The sequence below is a fragment of the Nyctereutes procyonoides genome, unplaced genomic scaffold (assembly GCF_905146905.1).
Source record: "Nyctereutes procyonoides isolate TBG_1078 unplaced genomic scaffold, NYPRO_anot_genome, whole genome shotgun sequence".
NCBI classification, from domain to species: Eukaryota; Metazoa; Chordata; class Mammalia; order Carnivora; family Canidae; genus Nyctereutes; species Nyctereutes procyonoides.
In genome coordinates this window covers 54946208-54967515 of record NW_026575142.1, presented here as the reverse complement: position 1 = coordinate 54967515, position 21308 = coordinate 54946208, and the positions used below count along the sequence as shown (strand labels likewise).

Below are 21308 nucleotides of genomic sequence, written 5' to 3'. Positions count from 1 at the left end.
AGATTTTCATCAAATTATTTTGATTCAGAGTATATATTTTTTAATTCCAACTACTATGGATAGATGGGATATGAAGGGAATTAACAATCATGGTGCTTACCTTCATGGAGCTTAATTCATATGTAATATCATACCAGCTAGTGTTAAGCTATAGAGGAAAAAAAAGCAAGGTAAAGGATTAGAAAGTGAGGAGGAGGTGCTAAATTATATAAAGCAGTCAGGAAAGCTCTCTGAGATAGTCACATTTGAGCAGTGACCTGAATGAAATGAGAGATCAAACCATATTAATATGAAGGCATTTTCAAGAACTGAGGATCTCAATTGTGAGGGACTTGAAATGGGTTATGCTTGTTGTTTTTGAGAAACAGCAAAGAGAGCAGTGGCTGCAGTGCAATAAAGTGTTCATTCATCCGTTGCACATTCATGTCGTGGAGTATTGTATCTAGAACAGGAAGGAGGAATGGAGATGTACAAAAAATGGGATGGAGATAAATTGTAATTATGCTGCCATTTAATTATATTAACTATACAGAATTGTATGCTATGTATTCCTAGTTGAGTTGGGAAGCATACATTCTGGAAGTAAAGCTAGGAGGAGCAAAAGTGGTTGTGAGTGATGTCACTCTAAAATGTAGAGACTTTTTAGGTCTTTGATTCTTAAGCCACTAGGTTTATTTAACTGAGAGTGTCCTGTGGTATTATATTGTTATTATCAATGTAGTATAGATAGTATTTATTATCAATATTTATCAATAATATATATTATCTATCTGTATTATATATATATATATAATATTCACAATTGCCTTCCCATTCCCCTCCCCATCATTTCACTCTCATTTTCTTGCTCTATAATTTTAGAACCATTTAAAATCAAGAGAGTCTCTTAAGCAGTGTCTTTTTATCACTGAAGGCCTTCACTAACACCCATCGATGCATCATTGTAGCTTTCTGCAAATGAATCCTGGGGACTAGTCTGTGAGTATCACCTAGATGGACATGGTTTCAACCCAGCATTAGTCCTGCATATTTCTAGTAACTTAACTGCAGGTGTAACACATTAAACCATTGTAACCTTACACTTAAAGGGTTAGGAGGAAGAGATTCTTCTAGTATGTTACGAGGACAGCAGTGATGATTGTGAATGTGTTTTATACATAGGATTCTTAATTACATGTGGTTGAAGAAGATGCTATCACATTTGTTTTTCTTCTCATCTTAGAAGGGGAGGAATTTCTTCATTCCATGACAAGTATTTTTTCCATTTGTAATATTAGGATTTGATTTCATTGTATTGATTATAAAATCTCATTGTAAGTCACTGAACAAGACTCAACCAGAAAAGGTGATCTTGTGAGAGGCAGTGATTGTGAGGCATGAAATGTGAGTTCTGGCATCGATGCAGTAATGTGTGTGTGTGTGTGTGTGTGTGTGTGCATGTATAACTTAATCAGATAACCTTTTGTTGTCTCACTTACCCAATAATAAGGGTAAAGTAGGATTTTTAAAGTTCCTTCCTGAATTAAAACTTTTATTATATGTTTCACTGAAGATCATACAACATAGTAGCAATATTTATATACTCCTTGTCCCTGGGTATATTGCCTGAAATTTTTATTATTAAGTTGAAAAATTTTGCAAAGAAATTAAATGAGAAGTTACTGACATTTAGCAAAGAGGTACTATACAGGTGATTTTATGGAACAAATTTTGACTATGTAATACATTTTTGTACATTTAAGGGTAGTCCCTTCAAAAACATCTGTGAGCCTGTGTGTCCTGTGGTTGTATTTGATTTTGGTTCCCAGGCATACATTTTACATGATAAGAACCACTAAAATGTGCAATAGTCAATCTTTTAAATTTACAAAACATTTTACTGGGACCAGACCTGGGCACAGCCTTGCATGATGTTAGCCCAACAAGTGATTCAAGCTGGACAGTTGTGTTCTGTGAAATAAAGGTTGTTTAGAAAGGAAATCTTGCTTCTTGATTTTGTATGATGAATCTTTGAAACCAAGTGCCATTAGAAATTATGTGTAATTGCCTCTGATTTGTTCTTGTTTTTTTTTCCCTCCAATTTGTTCTTAATACAGGACCTATATTTCAAGTTCATTGGATTTAAGTATTTGCTATTTCACTTTTAAATCCTTTCTCTCTTTTGTACCTTCTTCTGCAGGATGTTTTCACTCCAGAATGCAAATTTAAGGAATCTGTATTTGAAAACTACTATGTGATTTATTCTTCCACACTGTACCGTCAGCAAGAGTCAGGCCGAGCATGGTTTTTGGGACTCAATAAAGAAGGTCAAATTATGAAGGGAAACAGAGTGAAGAAAACCAAGCCCTCATCACATTTTGTACCAAAACCTATTGAAGGTATGAAATGAACTTCTTTTCTTTTAGACTTTGATTTCTGTGTGTTGATGCCAATTTTGCTCCTTATCCCCTGTTCGGTGGAGTTTACTTAGAATGCAACTGATCAAAACAAAGTTTCAGAAAACATGATAGGACTTCTTCCTTAAAAAAGAAAAAAAAATTCTCTTACAAATACTTAACACTTATTTAAAAAAAAAAAACCTGCTTGAATATAGAAGCAAGAAAATTCATGAATGTAGAAAAATAGTGCTAGTTACCATTTGGAATGTAATTTCCCTCTCTGTTGAACACAATAATTTAATTTCTCAAGCTACACTCTTGAAAAGACAATCATGCTATTATGGTTATTTAAAGTTTGCAAAAAGCCTTTAGAAATATGTTTATATCCTAATCTATACATTTTTGTGAACAAATCTAACCATATGTTGTATTAATTTTTCTTTGTGTTTTCTAAGGAAAGAAAATAGTATGCTACTTATTGTGACCAATAAATATTTGCAGTATTCAATTTTTGCCTTCTCAGTCGAGCCTATAACCTCCCTTCTTATGATCATTTAACACTTATTTTCAAATTCATTGATGGAACGAATAATTTTATGGCAAGGAAATCCATTTTGGGTGACTTGTTCCTTACAGGAGATGAGAGTATACCATTGGAGTAACCACTTTTGCTATATTCAGTCAAGGTTTTTAACATAGGGTTTGAAGTAGCGGTAACCTAGACATTTACCGATAACCTTCCTTTCTGAAAGTCACATTATAATCACTTAAAACATTAGTTCAGCCTCTTTGTCTGTGGAAATGAGGGAATTGAGGCAATGTATTACAATTATGCAATTTAGCCAGCCTTTGTGTCCCCTAAATATCTATAAGGCATGTCAGGTCAGCCAGTGTAGGATCACAATGGCTGTTGCACAGTACCTATGAGTATAACAGTCAACAAACATTCGTTCAGTCAACATTATGTTCAAAGCACAGGGAGGGACCTGTGGCATTTGGAGGGACCTGTGGCATTTGAAGCTCCTGGTCCCTCTCAAAACTCCTCTCAGACCCTGTGCTTTTAACCACACAAAACAGAACTTTCCTTCATGTAATGTATTTTTTTAAGATTTTATTTATTTATTCATGAGAGACACAGAGATAGAGGCAGAGATACAAGTAGAGGGAGAAGCAGACTCCCTGCAGGGTGAGGGGCCTCTCTGTCACTTTATTGTCATATACAATCCTTTCCCCTAGAACTGATCACATTGTATTAAATTTACCTGTTTGCCACACTATCCCGTTATCCATGGCTTGATCATTTTTTGGATGCGTGGAACAAGTTTTATTTTTCGTCATATATCCTTGTTTCTTGTATAATATCTTGCATATCATAAAGAGATATTCAGTAATCTGTTGTCAATAGGATAAGTGAACACATGAATAAACAAATGAATAGGTAAGTATGAAAACAAAAAAGAATTACATATGCTCCAGATAACCTTATAATATTCTTAGATATGAAATATGTGTATTGATGGGAATAGTATAATGTAAAAAAGTTATGTACTACATGTTTCCAGAATGATACTGGGATTTAAGGAAAGAGCTATCACTTCCACAAAACAAGAAAAAAAAAGATATTGAAAAGCTGATTATTTAAATGTAATTTCAAGGCTAGGCCAGGTCAGACCAATTAGAGGTGAGAGGTAGAGCTCCAGAGACAAAAACACTCCAGGTGCAGTGTGAATGAACTATTAAAACATTTGCATCATTTTTTTAAATTGGAGCATAATTAACATACATGTTATACATGTATGTAACATACACATTATATTCATTTCAGCTGTGCAATATGATTGAACAATTCTATACATTTTCAGTACTTATCAAGATAAATGTACTCTTAATATCCTTTATCTATTTCACCCATTCCCCTGCCCACATCCCTCTGTCACATCATTTTTATTTGTGCATTTAAACAGACTTTTTTGTTGTTGTTGAAACATAAGTAGCACAAGCTTGTTAACAATATTAGGAAAATTCAGGAAAGTGTAAAAGGAAAGAAAAAATCCACTTGTTTTATTTGCTCTTTTTGTAGATAATGCTTTTCATATCAACCCTCCCACACAAAAGAAAAAACACACCTATAATTTACCCACGTAATCATGACTGCTGTCTGCACTTTGGCTAGTCAAGCTTCTTGAGATTGTATGACCATGTACACATTTCCAAGAGTGATGCATTTAGTGACCATATTCCTAGTCTTACAGCTGCTTAAATTCTAAATTTATTGCTGCATTTCAGTACAAACATAGAAAGAGACTACTAGACAGTCCTGATTGTCTACTTTAGAATTAGATTTGGCTAGGTACGATAGAAAACCCATGTTAAGAACAGCTTAATCATACAAAGTTTTATCCTCACAATCCAAATCAAGAAACCTGATGTGCAGGGCCAGTTCTGTGGCTTCCCAATTGTTAGGGACCTCAATTATGTCCAGCTCTGAGAGCCACTCTCCCTAGTGTGTTGTACAGCTGTACCACACAATGGCTCTCGGTTGACTTTTATGCCCATGATCCAACCAGCATCTTCATCCTAGACAGAGGGAAGAAGAAGGGATGAAAAGGGCAGAGGCAAACCCCGTGCCAGTGTTTTCTTCAAGAAGGTCCCCTTTGGTTGCCATATGATACTTACTTCCTGCTGAGTACAGCCCAGGCAGGATGTCGCATTAGGTGCAGGGAAGCCTAGCAATGTACTATTTCTTCTGGATCACTACATGCCAAATAAATGCTCAGGTATTTTTAGAGAATAACAGACCGGGACAGTAAGATCCTCTGCTTCAGCTTGCCATCATCTTAACTTTAGAAGAGCCCTGATTTCCTAATTTTCTTATTAAGAGCTTTTGGTTCATTGTTTTATTTTTAATTTTTCTTATTTACTGATGTCTTAGAATGATTTTCCTTTTGTTCTGAGGGGGAAAAGAAAGTTCATTCTAAATCAGAATCACTAATATTTAGGTATGTTTCCAAGGCTCTTCATCTCTTTTTGGATGATGGGAATGAAAATTTAGGTATGGAATATGTAGAATTTGATAAGCATCACTTGCAAAGATGAAAACAAGAATGCATTTGTTTCAGAACAAAGACTTTTTAATTCCCTAGAAATGTCTTTGACTTTTGTCTTAGCAAGTTTCACTTTTTTGAACAAATTAGCCAACAGTTCTATAAATGCTTACTTCCAACAGGTATTGTGCTAAACCTGTCTCAGTTATCCCCTCTTTTATTATTCATTCCATTTCTATGAAATGGATTCTAATATTAATATAATTTTACAAATGTGGAAAATGAAGCACGGAGACATTAAGTAATTTGTGCCATATCAAGCAGCTTGTAAGTGGCAGAGGCAGTATCCAAGCCAAGGCATTCTGGCTCAAGCAAGCAAGTGCTTAATCTTTGTGAAGACAAGTGAAACTGCTTACAGTCTGAAGTCTGAAATGTAACCTCAATATAGCATAGTATGACCCTAGCAAGGGCTTTTGAATAAATGTCTCCTATTTGCTTCTCTCCTTTTTTAAATCTGGAATCTACATGCTCCTCAGAAATAAAAGTGTTTTCAGATTCATGGAGACACTCATGTTTTTATATTGTAACAGACCTAAGAAATTGGTCAGCTCTCCCACACCTTGTTTGTACTTTGATATCATTATTATAATGCAAAAATGTGAACAAATTCCCAGTGCTTCTCCATGCAGCTATGCTTTATATTATCAAGTGATATAATTATATCATTACCATTATTATCAAAGATATGTGCACTTGAGGTTTTGTTAGGCATTATTCTACTATGCAGTAGAACTTCTTTCTCCTTGCTGGGATCCCCAAGCTACTCGTGCCACCACTATTATTACTACTATTACTAGTCTTACTGCATCTATATAGTTTACTGTTTGCTAGGCAGGTTGCATATGTTACCATCATTAAACCTCACAACAACCTTATCTTATTACCCACATTTTATAGGTGAAGAAACCAATATTTAAAGTAATTAAGTAATAAGCTGTCCAATCAAAGTGCTAGATTAATACAGTGCTGGGATTGCAGTCTAGGAAGCCTACTGCCAAAGTATATACATCTACTCCGTATGCTATATTGCTCTTCAATCTGAAATAAGCCTATGGATATGCTGATAATTAGAAAAATTAGCCATAGCAAAGTAGAAGTGTTATACTATGATACAACTTGAATAGTAAGCTCTAAACCATGCAAAATGGACAAAAGTATACATGATATGACAAGATAAATTCATAGTGGTAGATAATCAGATAGGATAGTTATAGGAATGCCATGTTGAAACTAGGCAAAAAAGGATTAAGAATACATCAATACATCACTTCTTTTTAAATGAATTTTAGCAGGCTTCATTTCCTACTCTGCAAAAGATTTTGGAGCAGATGATTCCTCAAGTTCCTTAATAATGGTATTCTGTGCATGCTTTATAAGCACTTTATTGTAAAACCGTGTCCCTTTGTGGAATCTAGTTTAGGATTTATAAATAAAATGATTCTAAACACATTTCCTTTATTGAATTAGTGAATGAATAAAGTACAGTTTTATGAGCTATTCCCATAATGGATGATTCATGAATTTTTTTAGGAGGAGTAGAATGAAAGACTTTCTAGCCATAACTTGTTGTAAAGAAAGTTTTTGGTAATATTTTTTTCCATAGGACAATTATAAAGCAGAAGGCATTTTCAGAAAAGAAAGAAAATGACGTCTTTATAAGAGGTTGGCCATATGGCTGGCTAACCAGAAAGGTTGTCAGTTATCTTTAGTTTTTAAAGGAATTTTTATAAACCTGTAAACCTACCATTGTACGGTTACCAAGAGAGTGCAGTATTGACTGTGGCCTATAAATGTTCCCCCTCTTTTGGGAAGGGGATTAACCACTTACAGAAGGAAAGTCGGAGAAGGTTTGTTTCATTTTTCAAATAGCTCTCCTTTTTCTCAAATCCTGATGATGATATCATTTTGAATGTCAGGATTCCCAAAATTAAATGCTGCCAGTCCCGGGATCTTTCAGTCCTTCACTGATTATTGGATAATAATGACCCACCAGCCCCTTTCCTATCACGGTCTCACTCTCCAGCCTCGGTTTAGAACACAGGTGGTGTTAATGAAGGGTTGCAAGGGCATCTATTCAGACAGATGGACGGACTTGATATTTAAACCCATTACTATGTACACTTGCATGTCAGCCTTTACTTACATGGGTCCCCTCCCCTGGAATTTAAGACAACGGCACAGGCTTCTTGATTCCCAGTTTTGCCTTTTCAGAGCATTGTTCACACCACAGATAAGTAACTCCCCCAGATTTAAATAGTCTTAGTGGTAATCTCTCTCTGTAGCTTCAGATGCAGCAGCCAAATACTCTTTGACAAAGAACAAGATGCAGTCTCCTCCTTTTCTCTTCCCTCCTCCAAGAAGCACATTACTCAGCTCCTGCAGGTGGTTGGGTATTCAGAATCTAGTTCCTCCCTCCTGGAAAGAATATGTGCACTTTCCAAAGACTTAAGCTTCAAGAACTTAATCTTGGAGAGAGAAATATGTTTCTACAGTAAAATTAGTAAATATCAATTGAGAGACATTGCTACAGAAATATTAAACTCTAAATAAAGGAACATTTGCTAATTTCCAACAATATATTTTCCAGTGGGGAGATAAGACTGACTCTCTCTCTCTCTCTCTCTCTCTCTCTGTCTCACACACACACACACGCACGCACGCACATAAATGATCCATCTTTTCCTGTTGATTTAAGCTAATAGAACCTGATTTAAGTGCCAGCAGTATAACATAGAACAGTGTTTCCCAAACATCAATATATGAACCATCTGGATTGTTTAAAAAGTACAGATTCTCAGGCCAGATCTCCAGAGTGTTCTCGTTTTATTGTCCAAGTGATTATGATGGCAACCTGGATCCAGACTTAGTGTTCTAAACTGAATTTGGTGATTCTAGGCTCATTTTGATCAAATAGTCAGATTATTGTGATCAATGTATTGGACTAAGCCTAATCTACCATAGAGTAAATGGGCACTGACACCATGGAGTTACATATATTAAACATGTTACATTTTGCCATTTCCTACTGCTATTAAGATGGCTGTATTCTAGTGCTGAATTAAATTATTATACTGAGTAAGTTAGAGCTAACACCAATTATTGCACTGAGGTGACACTGAGAAAAAGTAACCTAATACAAATCAATTAATCAAGGATAAATAAATATCTAATTCTTCTGATAAAAATTTTGCCAATGATTTGCTAAGCAATTTTGAGAAAATAATTTATCCTCTTCAACCTCAGTAATTTCTAAAGATGAAGTTGATTACAAATGCCATCTGTTTCATAGGAATAAAAGGAAGATAAGACCTTGTAAGAATGTTGCGTATCCCAAAATTGTCAGATCAATCCAAAGTGCATTTTTCGTTTGCCCTTGGAAACTGGACATTGTGTTATTATTGGGTTACGTCCTGGAGAAACTGTGAGGTATGGTATTCATACCTGTGAGGTATGGTATTCACTAGGGATTAGAGAATGAAAATTGAAATTTGGAAGGAAAAGCATCTCTTCAAAGACTATATAATGAGATACCAGAGAACTGAACAAATCAGGAGCCCTAATGCTTTAGAGCCCTAATTGGGAGGATACTAATGGCAAATTGATTTTGATATTTTTTTTTTCAATTGACTGGAAAGAAAACTAAATGATTTTTTCCCCCAGGATCCTCTTTTGGACCTAACCATACTAAAAGACAAACACAGAGCAAAAAAAAAATACCTACCATGGATGTGGATGCTTTCGATTGTTTTAATCGTAGCAAACGGCTGCAATTCTCTTTCTCTCTCTCTCATTCTCACTTTCTCTCCAGCTTTTGAGTTTTGGATCTCTGCCAGCCTCTGACAACTTCTCCCAGGCCAGTGTAACTCATTCAAAGAAGCATTTTCCTGGCTTCGAATTTAGTCTTTAATAAAACCCTCCTACCTCTCCCTGCCACATTCTTCTTCCATATCTATCTCTCTCCTGAACACAAATATTGCTTCTGATCTCTTTCTAAATGAAGATATAGATCTTTGTGTTCACAGTGTCTCTTAACTCTTTTTAATAAGTATTTACAGCATATTGGGTGCACTCCTTGGGCAATACATAGCTTCTGAACCAGCACTTAAAATTCTTCTACAGTTCCAAAGGGATTCCATGTGACATTAATTAAGGTGTGAAATTGCTTCATGTTAATTGCTCACACCCTTCCATGATCTGCGATTAAGACAATTAAATATCTTTAATGGTACATTAACTAACAGAGCAATCTAACCTTTCTACTTCTTAGCAATTACAGAGGGCCAAGGAAAATTCAATTAAATTGGTAGTAATAAAAAGATTAGTCATATTTCATTCTTCTTTGATGGAAACTGATATAGGATAGGGGTTCTTTCTAGAGTGCCCTTTCTGAGCTTTATCAGAAACTGGAGTTTCATAGCCTCTATTTGGAAAACAATTTGTCAGCAGCAGCTCCAATCGCCCTCCACCCAGGTTTTCCTATCTCCCTAATAGAGCAACACTGATACTGAATGATTTATACCTAGTTCTTCCCATAACTACAAGAACACTCACTTTTTAAGTGATTTGTAGGAAGCCAATAGTAATATAAGTAATAATTAGTAGCAGCGGTACTGCTGTATATGCCACTTGTGTGGCTCATTATTTTTAACATGCTTCCCTAGCCATAGTATCACTTGATGGCCACTAACACTTTGCGCATATGCAGGTTAAGAGTATCATCCCAATTTTAAAGATAGGAAACTGAGTTTAAGAGAGGTTAAATAACTGACCCAGGTCCATATAGTTAGAAAGGGGCTAAAACTATGACCAGAGCTGTTATCTCTATCAGACTGCCAAAAGGATCCAGTTAGCTGCTGGAGGATTGACCAATGTCTATAACATACAGTTAGGAGTGACTAACAAGAGTGATTTCATTGGTGTAGCAGGGAGTAAGTCTAATTGGAGTGGATTCAAGTTATTGCAGGAAGTAAAGAGAAGAAGAAAGTAATATGAAATCACACTGTAGAGGAGCTCTGCTATAAAAAGAGAGAGAGAGAGAGAGAAATAGGAAGCTAGCTAGAGAGAAACATTGTGGTTACAGAGTGTAATTTGTTTGCTTGTTTGTTTAAAGCTATCACAGCACATGTATAGACTGATGGGAATAATTGAGGAGAAGTTAAGATTTGGCATCCCAGGAGAGATGGCCACTGAATAACACTGCCCAAAGGGGGTGGGATCACGCATGGAAGTCGGAAGTGGAGGGTGAGATGTACACAGGCCATGGGAAGAGTTCAAGCACTAGAACACATGTGAGCACATATATGCAGGTTGGTCGTTTTCATGGTGGAAATACAAAAACTTTCTCCTCTGCTTCTAAGTGGAATATAAAGCAAGGTGGTTTGCTGATAAAAAGGGAAGGAAGGGAAGGAAGGAGGGAGACACCAAAAAGAGAGAAGGAGGGGGAGGAGAGAAAGACAAGAAAGAAAGAAGGCAGACCTGTCATGTGAGTCTGAGGAGGGTTTGAGGAGGAAAGAGAAAGTGTGGAATGAATGGTCACTTAGGAAGAATAGGAGGGGGAATTGGCAAGAGAAATGTAAGAGGGTTCCAGGAAGTGCTGGGGACCCCCATGAGGTTTGGGATCAGGATTTTTTTTAAATAAATTTATTTTTTATTGGTGTTCAATTTACCAACATACGAATAACACCCAGTGCTCATCTGGTCAAGTGCCCCCCCCCAGTGCCCATCACCCATTCACCCCCACCCCCCGCCCTCCTCCCTTTCTACCACCCCTAGTTCGTTTCCCAGAGTTAGGAGTCTTTATGTTCTGTCTCCCTTTCTGATATTTCCCACACATTTCTTCTCCCTTCCCTTATATTCCCTTTCACTATTATTTATATTCCCCAAATGAATGAGACCATATAATGTTTGTCCTTCTCCGATTGACTTACTTCACTCAGCATAATACCCTCCAGTTCCATCCACGTTGAAGCAAATGGTGGTATTTGTCGTCTCTAATGGCTGAGGAATATTCTATTGTATACATAAACCACGTCTTCTTTATCCATTCATCTTTCGATGGACACCGAGGCTCCTTCCACAGTTTGGCTATTGCGGACATTGCTGCTAGAAACATCGGGGTCCAATCAACAAAGTTTCATGTTGTTTGTTTTCTGCACACATGAAACTACTTGACTATGGAGCTTAGAGCAGGAACTCTAGAGTTAATCATACATGAATTTTAATGCTGATTCTGCCCTGCGGTGTCCCACACCACTTCTAACAAACTACCCTTTTTGTTCTTCAGTTTCCTTATTTGCAAAAAGGACCGATAAAAGTATCTACCTTTTCGATCATTTAAAATAACCATAGTGCATATAAAGTACAGATACATAGTAAGTGCTCAATTAATATTAGTTATGATTATGAGCACACTGACTACTCAGGTGGCGAGTACCCACTAGATGGTACCTGCACCTGGTTTATTACAGTTGTCTGATTTATAAATAATAGCAGGGGATCCCTGGGTGGCTCAGTGGTTTGGCGCCTGCCTTCGGCCCAGGGCGTCATCCTGGAGTCCCAGGATCGAGTCCCACATCGGGCTTCCTGCATGGAGCCTGCTTCTCCTCTGTCTGTGTCTTTGCCTCTCTCTCTCACTCTCTCTCCCTCTCTCTCTCCTCTCTCTCTCTTTCTCTCTCTGTGTGTCTCATGAATATTTAAAAAATAAAATAAAAAAATAAATAATCAAAACTTTTGAGATTCCACTTTTTTTGGTTTCCAAGAGAAGTGTGTAACTAAAATAAATGCGATTATTGAATACTGAAAGTTGCAAACAAGGATTCTGAGCCAGCATAATGAAAAAGAACACTTGCATCTTCTGATAACTGCATTTGCAACAAAGGTACGAGTTAAAAATATATATATGTAATAGAAAAATAGTAGCTTGAATGCCTGCCCTGGAAAGACCTATACCTAATCTTACAAGGAGAAGATGTGTCTTATTTTTGACAAGATTTCAACGCTCAGTGTTATTTCTTAAGTCTCTTTCTTTTCTAATGGCACAATCTTGTATTTAAAAATAAAGCAAAAAATAAATAGAGCAAATACTGTATGTTATCGTATAGTTGGTAGCTTATGGTCTTGTTATGACCAGGTGTATTATTTTGTTTGTGATACCAGGACTGCAGGGCTTTCTACAGAAATATAGCCAGTGCATCTCAGGTGGCTGTGAAAATGACAGCCTCCGCAATGCCAAGTCACAATGTGACTCGTGTCTGTCATACAGGTGTGTTCCACTCACATTAAAGGGTGGAACTGGGGATTTTTGGTGAATGCTAGGTCTTAAAATAATATCCGATGTAGGCTATGTTATTAGAAACTTTCATGTGTCCTTGCATCTGCGCAGGAGGAAAAAATCCTCTTATCAAATCTCTCTACCTCATTTTTACTCTGAAAGCTGCAATGAATCCTCCTTCAGTGTACTATGGATCAAGAAAAATCAAAACATGAATAAAAGGAAACAGCCAGAAGATGAAGAGAAGGGGCGGTGTGGTGAGGAGAGGAAAAAGAGAAATAAATTGAAACATATATCAAAATAGAGGGGAAATAGAAAAGTGATGTGAAGAAGGAATACTAAAGAACCAAAAAGAAATGCTTCCCTTTTTAGAACATTATCTACTTTTACCATTTATCCAAAACCATTGTGATATTATGTGTTAGAGGAATAATGGTATTTATCTCAAAAACATCCTGTGGGATTACAAAAAAAGAGCAAGTGTTTTTTGCTTTGTTTTGTTTTTCATGCTTTAAAGGGTAAAGAGGGCACGGGGCATGATCAAGAACCACCCAGGAGTGCCAGGTGAAAGAGCAGCAGTGTTGTTAATCAGGCATTGTGTCACTAGGACACTAAACATTCTTGATATTTAGATGCTGAAATTTTGTTGGGGAAATAGTGTAAAGTGGAATCAGAAAGAAACACAATTGGAAATCAGTTCCATGCCAAGTGGTAACCATTAAATCATGACCCCCTGAAGATAAAATCTGTATCACAAGTGTAGTTCCCAGGGTCTCAGATGAGACATGGTTAGATTGTACATCACAAGCTTGCAAATCAGAGAACTTGTTTCCAGTAGTTATATACGGGCAGTGGCACTGGATCTGAATTTCTGAGAAGGGTGATTGGAGAGCTAGGAGAATAAAAATTCAAGGAGTTGAGTTTTTTGTTTGTTTGTTTGTTTCACTCTGTTCTCAGTCTGGAAATTACTCCTCATCAAAAGAACTGGAATATCAGACTGCACTCACAGCTGAAGTAGGCCAAATGCATACAACAGACAGCACAGTAAGAAAATACTCAGGAACAAAGAAATTAAAAAATATATATATAGAGAGAGCCATCCTAGAGCAAAATAAATCCCTAATGAAATTATAGCTTATTATAATAGAAAGTGATGCAAAAGCTCCCCCCCTTAAAAATCATTGTACTTTGAAATAACGCAAATTAAGAGATCAGAGGTTATTGCAATTACTAATAAGGACCTGATTATCAGGAAGAGAGAAAACTTAATCTTGCATAGTATGAGGCTGATTTAAGAAGCACAATTTGGGAGCTGTAGAATTTATATAACTGTTTGAAATTCAGAACCTAAGTAGTTTCCTGGATATGCTTCTTAAAGGTTTCCCACAATTGCTTAGTATATGATTGGAAATTAACACCAGAACTCCAAATTCTAGTTGTAGTAGTAGTAGCTGTATAAAATTGTGATTAATTCTTATTGGAAAGCATATGTGATGCTCATATATGGGATCAGTGATTCTTGATTTATATCATTTGTTGTTTGTGTAGTCATCTTAAGTGCTACATTAAGCTCCCCACAAAACAAAAGGAGAACTCTTCTCAACATGTTAGTTAGCTTGGCCAAGTGAACCATTCTTTCAATTGTCAAAATTATGGTATATGCAGTATATCAGATAGTGGATAGATTAGATAAGCAGCAGGTCTCACACGTAATGGTGCCTCAGCTAGGTCTGTTTCTAAGAAAGTACAGTTGTGTTTGCAAGTTATCAGAATTCGTGAAAGTTTCAGATACTGCCAACCATTTTTTAGGATCCACACAGTAAGATTCAGTTTCATGGATTCTTCCTGACTAATCTGACTGGCTGTATTCATGTCATGTTAACATAGTTAGACATTTTTCTAGATAACGAGATTGAATAAATAGATTTTCACTATACACTCATGTCCTTGATGGACATATTTTTTAACTCTTCATTCACTATCAAATTGAGGCTGATAGACATCAGGATCATGCTTTAAATCTTCCAGCTGGGAACTCAGAAGGTCTGACACGAGTTAGCCCTGCCAGCTTATTCCTCCCTACTTCTCAATTTTACCCCATTCTTCAACCACTCACTGTTTTTCTTATATAACCTGGACTTCATTCTTCAGTCTTACTTGGTAGCTTATTCATCTGTGTAAATCCTCTGCATTTTTCAAGGCTAAATCAGCATCGTATAGCTATTGTTATGTGCTCTTTTCCATTCCACTCCCCACTCTGGCTCTGAACAGTCTGTGATTTGTGTGTATGTCTGTGCTGTTCTTAGCCTTGAGCTTCATGAGGGCAGGATTCAAGCGGCCACCTCTCACAGTTGCTATGGAATCTAGCAGGGTGCCTGGCACAAATGAAGCGTACCCCTGTTTATCGAATAAATGAACAAATCAATGCTTGAACCAGTTCATCTTTGGGTACTAGTTACAAAAGAGAAATTGAAATTGGAGGAGAGGAAAGAACATGAAAAGGCCATTTTAGGATGAAGGTGATACAGTATTAGCTAGGCCAAGTAAAAAGGGTCAATAAATGTTTTGTGAACCAGTTGCATCCTACTAAGGCATCCAAGACACTCTATCTCCCAAGTCTATATATGAGTGTCAGGACCAACCAGGTCAGAACACTTTCTCCCCTGTCTTCCCATCGTTCAGTAATTTATAGCTCTAGGTCCAGTCAGGACACTTCTCTTCCAGACAACAACAAACTCTTCTAATATAGAACTGTCTAAAAGAAACATCATATGAGCTACATATGTAATTTAAAAAAAATTTGATACACTTAAACAATAAAAACAAACGTGACAAATTTTAATAATATATTCCACCCAATATATCCAAAATATTATCTATTTAATATGTAACCAGTTCATATATAACTGACGATATGTTAATTCTTTTTGTGTGGTCTTTAAATTTAATGTTTGTTTTATACTTACAGCACGTCTGAATTAGGACTAATCACATTTTTTTTCAAATATTTTATTATTTATTCATGAGAGACACACAGAGAGGCAGAGACGCAGGCAGAGGGAGAAGCAGGCTCTAAGCAGGGAGCCCAGGACTAATCACATTTTAAGTGCTCTGTGATCACATATGGCAAAATGGATTTTATATTAGGTAGTGTGTTCCTAGGATATTCTCATCCGATTTTCCTGTCCTCTTACCAATTCTATATCCCCTCAGTTATAGCTCAATTCTCTCCATCTTACTATAGTACTAAGAACAATATTTTTGAATATTAGGAAATTGTTGGATCTTCCCAGGCAAATAAGACATTTCTGGCTTTAATAGTCATTTCTTTCTTTATAGCTTATACTCGGTATTTGTATGTGCTTAATTTTTTTAAATGTGTAATTATTAAGCTGTGTAAAATATACACAACATAAAATTTAACATTTTAACCATTGTAAGTGTACATTTCAATGCCATTAGGTACATTCACATTGTACTTATATACATTGAATCATTCTCCCTTCTCCAGCCCCAGGAACTTCTTACTCCAACACTTGTTACTTTCTTTTTGTTTTCATTTTTGAAAACAGCCATCCTGCATTTGTTTTTATTACCATTTTTGAATGACATTAGGAATATTTAGTAGAGGTAAGGCCAACTTGGATCTCAATTAATAAATGGATCTAGGGCAGCCCGGGTGGCTCAGCGGTTTAGCACCGCCTTCAGCCCAGGGCCTGATCCTGGAGACCCAGGATCGAGTCCCACATCGGGCTCCCTGCATGGAGCCTGCTTCTCCCTCTGCCTGTGTCTCTGCCTCTCTCTCTCTCTCTCTCTCTCTCTCTCTCTCTCTGTCTCTCATGAATAATAAATAAATAAAATCTTTAAATTTTTTTTTAAAATAAACGAATCTAATTTAAGCATTGTCTGATATAAGACAATCATTTTTTCCCATTTTCTTAAATGTAAATCTTATTTTATTTAAATTCAGTTAATTTAAATATTATTGGTTTCAGAAGTAGAGGTCAGTGATTCATCAGTCTTATATAACACCCAGTGCTTATTCCATCACTTGCCCTTCTTACTGTCCATCACCCACTTGCCCGATCCCTCACCCCCCTCCAGTGACTCTGTTTCTTTCCTATGATTAATACTCTATGGTTTGTCTCCCTTTCTGATTTCAGCTTTATTTTTCCCTCTCTTCCCCTATGATCCTCTGTTTTTTTGCTTAAATCCCACATATGACTGAGATCGTATGATAATTGTCTTTCTGATGGACTTATTTTGCCTAACATAATACACTCGAGTTCCATCCACATTGTTGCAAATAGCAAGATTTCATTTTATTGAATGGCTGAGTAGTATTCCATTTTTTGATAAATTGATCTTTTGCTTTTATTAGAACTCTTGACTAGGATTTTGAAGCCTTTCATTCTCATCCTGGTTCTGCCCTTACTATTTGACATTAGGAAAGTTGATTAGTTTATTTCATATTTTAAAAATGTGGATAAGAATTTCTCCCTTTATACACAAGATTATTATAATTATCAAATGAGTTAGTCAATTTAAAATGACTTTGAGGGGTGCCTGGGTGGTTCAGTGGGTTAAGCATTTGCCTTTGGTTTCAGTTATAAACTTGGGGTCCTGGGATGGAGCCTGCCCAGTGCAGAGTCTGTTTCTCCTTCTCCCTCTGCCACCCCTCCCTCACTTGTGCTCTCTCTCTCTCTCTCTCTCTCAAATAAAATCTTTTTAAAAGTGGCTTTGAAAACACTGAAAAAAATAGATTTATTTAAGGGATTAAAATTTATTTATGAGATTACCATTGTGGTTATTTTTTTATTTTATATATTCATGAGAGATACAGAGAAAGAGGCAGAGTCATGGGCAGGCTTCCCACAGGGAGCCTGATGTAGGACTCAATCCAGGCACCCCAGGATCATGCCCTGATCCAAAGGCAGACGTTCAACCACTGAGCCACACAGGTGTCCCATTGTGGTTATTTTGTACATCAAAGTGATTGGGTTTTACATTTTGGACATATAATGCACTTTGTAGAACACTTATACCTTCTGTTTTCTTGTATTTTGTGTCATCTTTTTATTGTTTATCATTTAGAATACCACAGTTATGGAGTGCTAATACAACTATCAAAGGAAGTTATATTACTTAAGAGAAATGGTTTGTCCTTTCTTTGCTTTCTAATTGGACCATACTCTTTTAATTACATTTTCATTCTAAAATTTGACTGAGATTTGTACTTCTTGATTTATCAGTTTCTTGAGTTAGACAGTAATACTAACATCCCAGAGCCTATAAATAATGAAAATTAAAGCCCAAGAAATCAATCTGTTTGTTTGACAAAGTTTTTGTTCTCTTTGTTTATATTTGTATGCAATTCCTAGATTGTCGTAAGTTTGCTTTCTTTAAAGAAAGTTCTTTCTGTTAACAGAAATACAGAAATTCAAATACTTACTTGATTTATTGTGGGGTGGGGGGTTCCAGTGAACTAGGAAACCTACTTATTACCCTTCATTTTCCAACTAAGATATATGAACTAGTTTTTTTCAAAACCTGGAAAATTATTACACCATTTAAATGGAAATATCTGAAAGTTAGTAATGGAGTAGTCCTAAGGAGGGCAAATTGCATGCTCTGCTATGATACTAATGAATTTTGTTCCCTTTGAAACACTGAAAATGTTCAGATGCCAATTTAAAAATCCTCTTTGGGGACTTGATACCAAGATGGCAAGCAGGATTAAGTTATTGGAAAAGTTATCTGCAGTGGTAGTTATAATGGTAATATTTCACATTGTCATGACTCAAGTATTTTATGTATATGTGAGAAATAACAAAAAATAATAATAAAGAGATGAAGTTAAAATCAAATTCTTTGGGAAGAATCTATGACATAAGGAAACTAAAAAAATAAGTAGTAAAATAAGAAATTCAACTATAAAAGTTATTTTAAAATATATTCTTGAATTTAAGTTGGAAAATAACATCCTTCAAGTATCTCTAAGTTGGAGTTTAAGAAATTTGCAGGTCAAAATCTATTTTATATATACATATTTTTTAATGAATCCTTTCTTTCTTTCTTTCTTTCTTTCTTTCTTTCTTTCTTTCTTTCTTTCTTTCTTTCTTTCTTTCTTTTAGAGCACACACATGAGCCAGGGGGAGGAGGAGAAGCAGAAGGGGAGAGAGAATCTCAAGCAGACTCCTGGCTCTCAGCCTGGAACCCAATATGGGGCTCAATCCTCTCACCCTGAGATCATGACCTGAGCCAAAATCAAGAGTCAGATGCTTAACTAACTGAACCACCCAGGCCCCCTCCTCTATTATGCGTTCTTTGAGACTCTGATTTAGCAGTTTGTAGTCAGGCCTGGAGATGTATTGGTTTTCACAGTTGACTAGGTGCAGAGTAGGGAAAACTGTTTTATGGTATCACATAAATAGCTTTCTAATAGAATCACTTCATTACTTCTGAGTTCCCTGTAGACTTACCAGTTATAAATAAATAGCTTTATTTTGCATATATCAATGCATGCTTTAATTTTTGAGATTTTGACATTTTCCCATAACAGAAATATATGTAAGAGACATTAGACTTGAGGTATTACAAGATTTCCATAGGACCTTCCATAGGATCTTCTGTCTTTTGTAAGAGAAAGTGAAAACTTAAATTATCTACTGGCATCATCTGAAAATTAAGCATCAATTCTTTCTCAACTCATTTTCTCTGTACAACTTTGCTACTTAGACCAAAAGTCTTTGGGATATTGGAGGAGCCATTTAGTGCAATAATTGAAATACTTTAAAATCTCATTTAAAAATATATATATGTAAAAATGCAATAAAATAAAAATAAAATATTTGTGTGTAATAGTTTTGCACATTATACTTAGCCAAACATAGTTTGTTTACATATTTTGTACTACCCAAAGTGTAGTTCCATTTGCCAAGACCAGCATCACCTGGGAACTTATTAAAAATGTAGAATCTCAACTCCACAGAAACCTTCTGTATCAGATTCTGGATTTGAACAAAATATCCCTGGATGATTTGAAAGCACATTAACGTTTAAGAAGCTCTTCCACTGCAGGACACCTGGGTGGCTCAGCAGTTGAACATCTGCCTTTGGCTCAGGGCCTGATCCTGGAGTCCCGGGATCAAGTCCCACATTGGGTTCCCTGCATGGAGCCTGCTTCTCCCTCTGCCTGTGTCTCTGCCTCTGTGTGTGTGTGTGTGTGTGTCTTTCATAATAAATAAAATCTTAAAAAAAAAGAAGAAGAAGAAGAAGAAGCTCTACCACTGAAATATTGAGGGAGAAAAAAAAAAAAACCTGTGTCCTCATCACTAAACTAGTCTAAAGAGAATTTTTTTATATCTTAATTCTCTTAATCTAGTTTTTAATTTAGAATATCTTTAGCCACCCCCCAAAATTATCACTTTCTTCTCTGAAATCTGTTACTCAAAATTCTAATGAAAAGATCAGCTCCCTCATTTTCTTAAACATCTTTGGATGTTTAGTATATGCCAGGCACTTAATTCTCATAAAAATTTAGTTTTTTAACTACAACAGTGTATCTAAGTTGACAGAACTAGTGAGTAGCTGACTGAAGTTGGGGACACAAGTGGTGTGGCTCCCAGGTTGGTGCTCTTAACCACCACATGACATCTATTTGGTCATAGCCATGCTCAGGTCTCCTGTACCAGGGCAAAGCCCAGGCAAGGAAGCTATTTGATTAGAAAGAGCATTTAGATTACTAAAGCCCTGTATTGATGATTCAATACATGGAGGTACTTAGCTGTTTGTTCCTAAATCAAGGATAAAAATAATTCCTGATGTTTAAGTGAAATATTTCATATGCTTGTACACATTTGTCTATTTCACAACAATGTAAGGAACGAAGATCCTATCTTACAAGAATAACTATGAGTTGAAAAATATTATTCTTTCTGTGCAATTATCTAGCAATAGCCATGATAATTCACAGATGACTGAGCTTTAGAGCCAGACCAAACAATAGAGGAGAGGAACAGTTTTATATAAATGTGAACTAAAATCTCACAGTTGCATATTCAAACCTGGAGCAATCAGGAAAATGATGTTTGGTTTGTTTGTTTTCCTCTGTCCTCCCTCCTATTATCATTTTTTTTATGTAGGATACCTTGAAAATTGTTGATAAATATTTCAATTTGATCTAACAGTGTTGTGTTTCTTGTAGTAGGGTAAAGATTGGGAACATGTAAATAAGGATTTTTTTTCCTATGCAAACTAGACTGCAGACTCAGGACTTTAAAAAGTATCTATGCCTACGCTTTTAATGTTATACTTGCAGTGTCTCCTCTAACTCTAGATGAAAATCCTGTTATATAGGTTAGCAGACAGGTAAGATTCTAGCCTTATCTGTAGGAGAACAGAAATCACTCTATGTCCGCAGTTCAAGAAGACTTAAAAGGTTATGACTGCTACAACTGGAAGAGGACCATACATATCCAATAAATATGTTATCAAGTGAAAAGTCATTTTACACTGGGGAGGAGAGCTAGTGAATGAGAGTGAAGAATATTGTAA

The 21308-nt window shown here is 36.1% G+C and overlaps 1 protein-coding gene across 2 annotated transcripts in view; it reads left to right on the top strand.

Annotated features, from left to right (window-relative positions):
* Positions 1-21308, top strand: part of FGF12 (fibroblast growth factor 12) — a 544450-nt gene that overhangs the window by 517783 nt on the left and 5359 nt on the right. For both annotated transcript variants that reach the window (XM_055308562.1, XM_055308561.1), the window contains one exon: positions 2180-2378. In XM_055308562.1, the coding sequence (XP_055164537.1) occupies positions 2180-2378 (199 nt within the window). The remainder of the gene's footprint in view (positions 1-2179; positions 2379-21308) is intronic.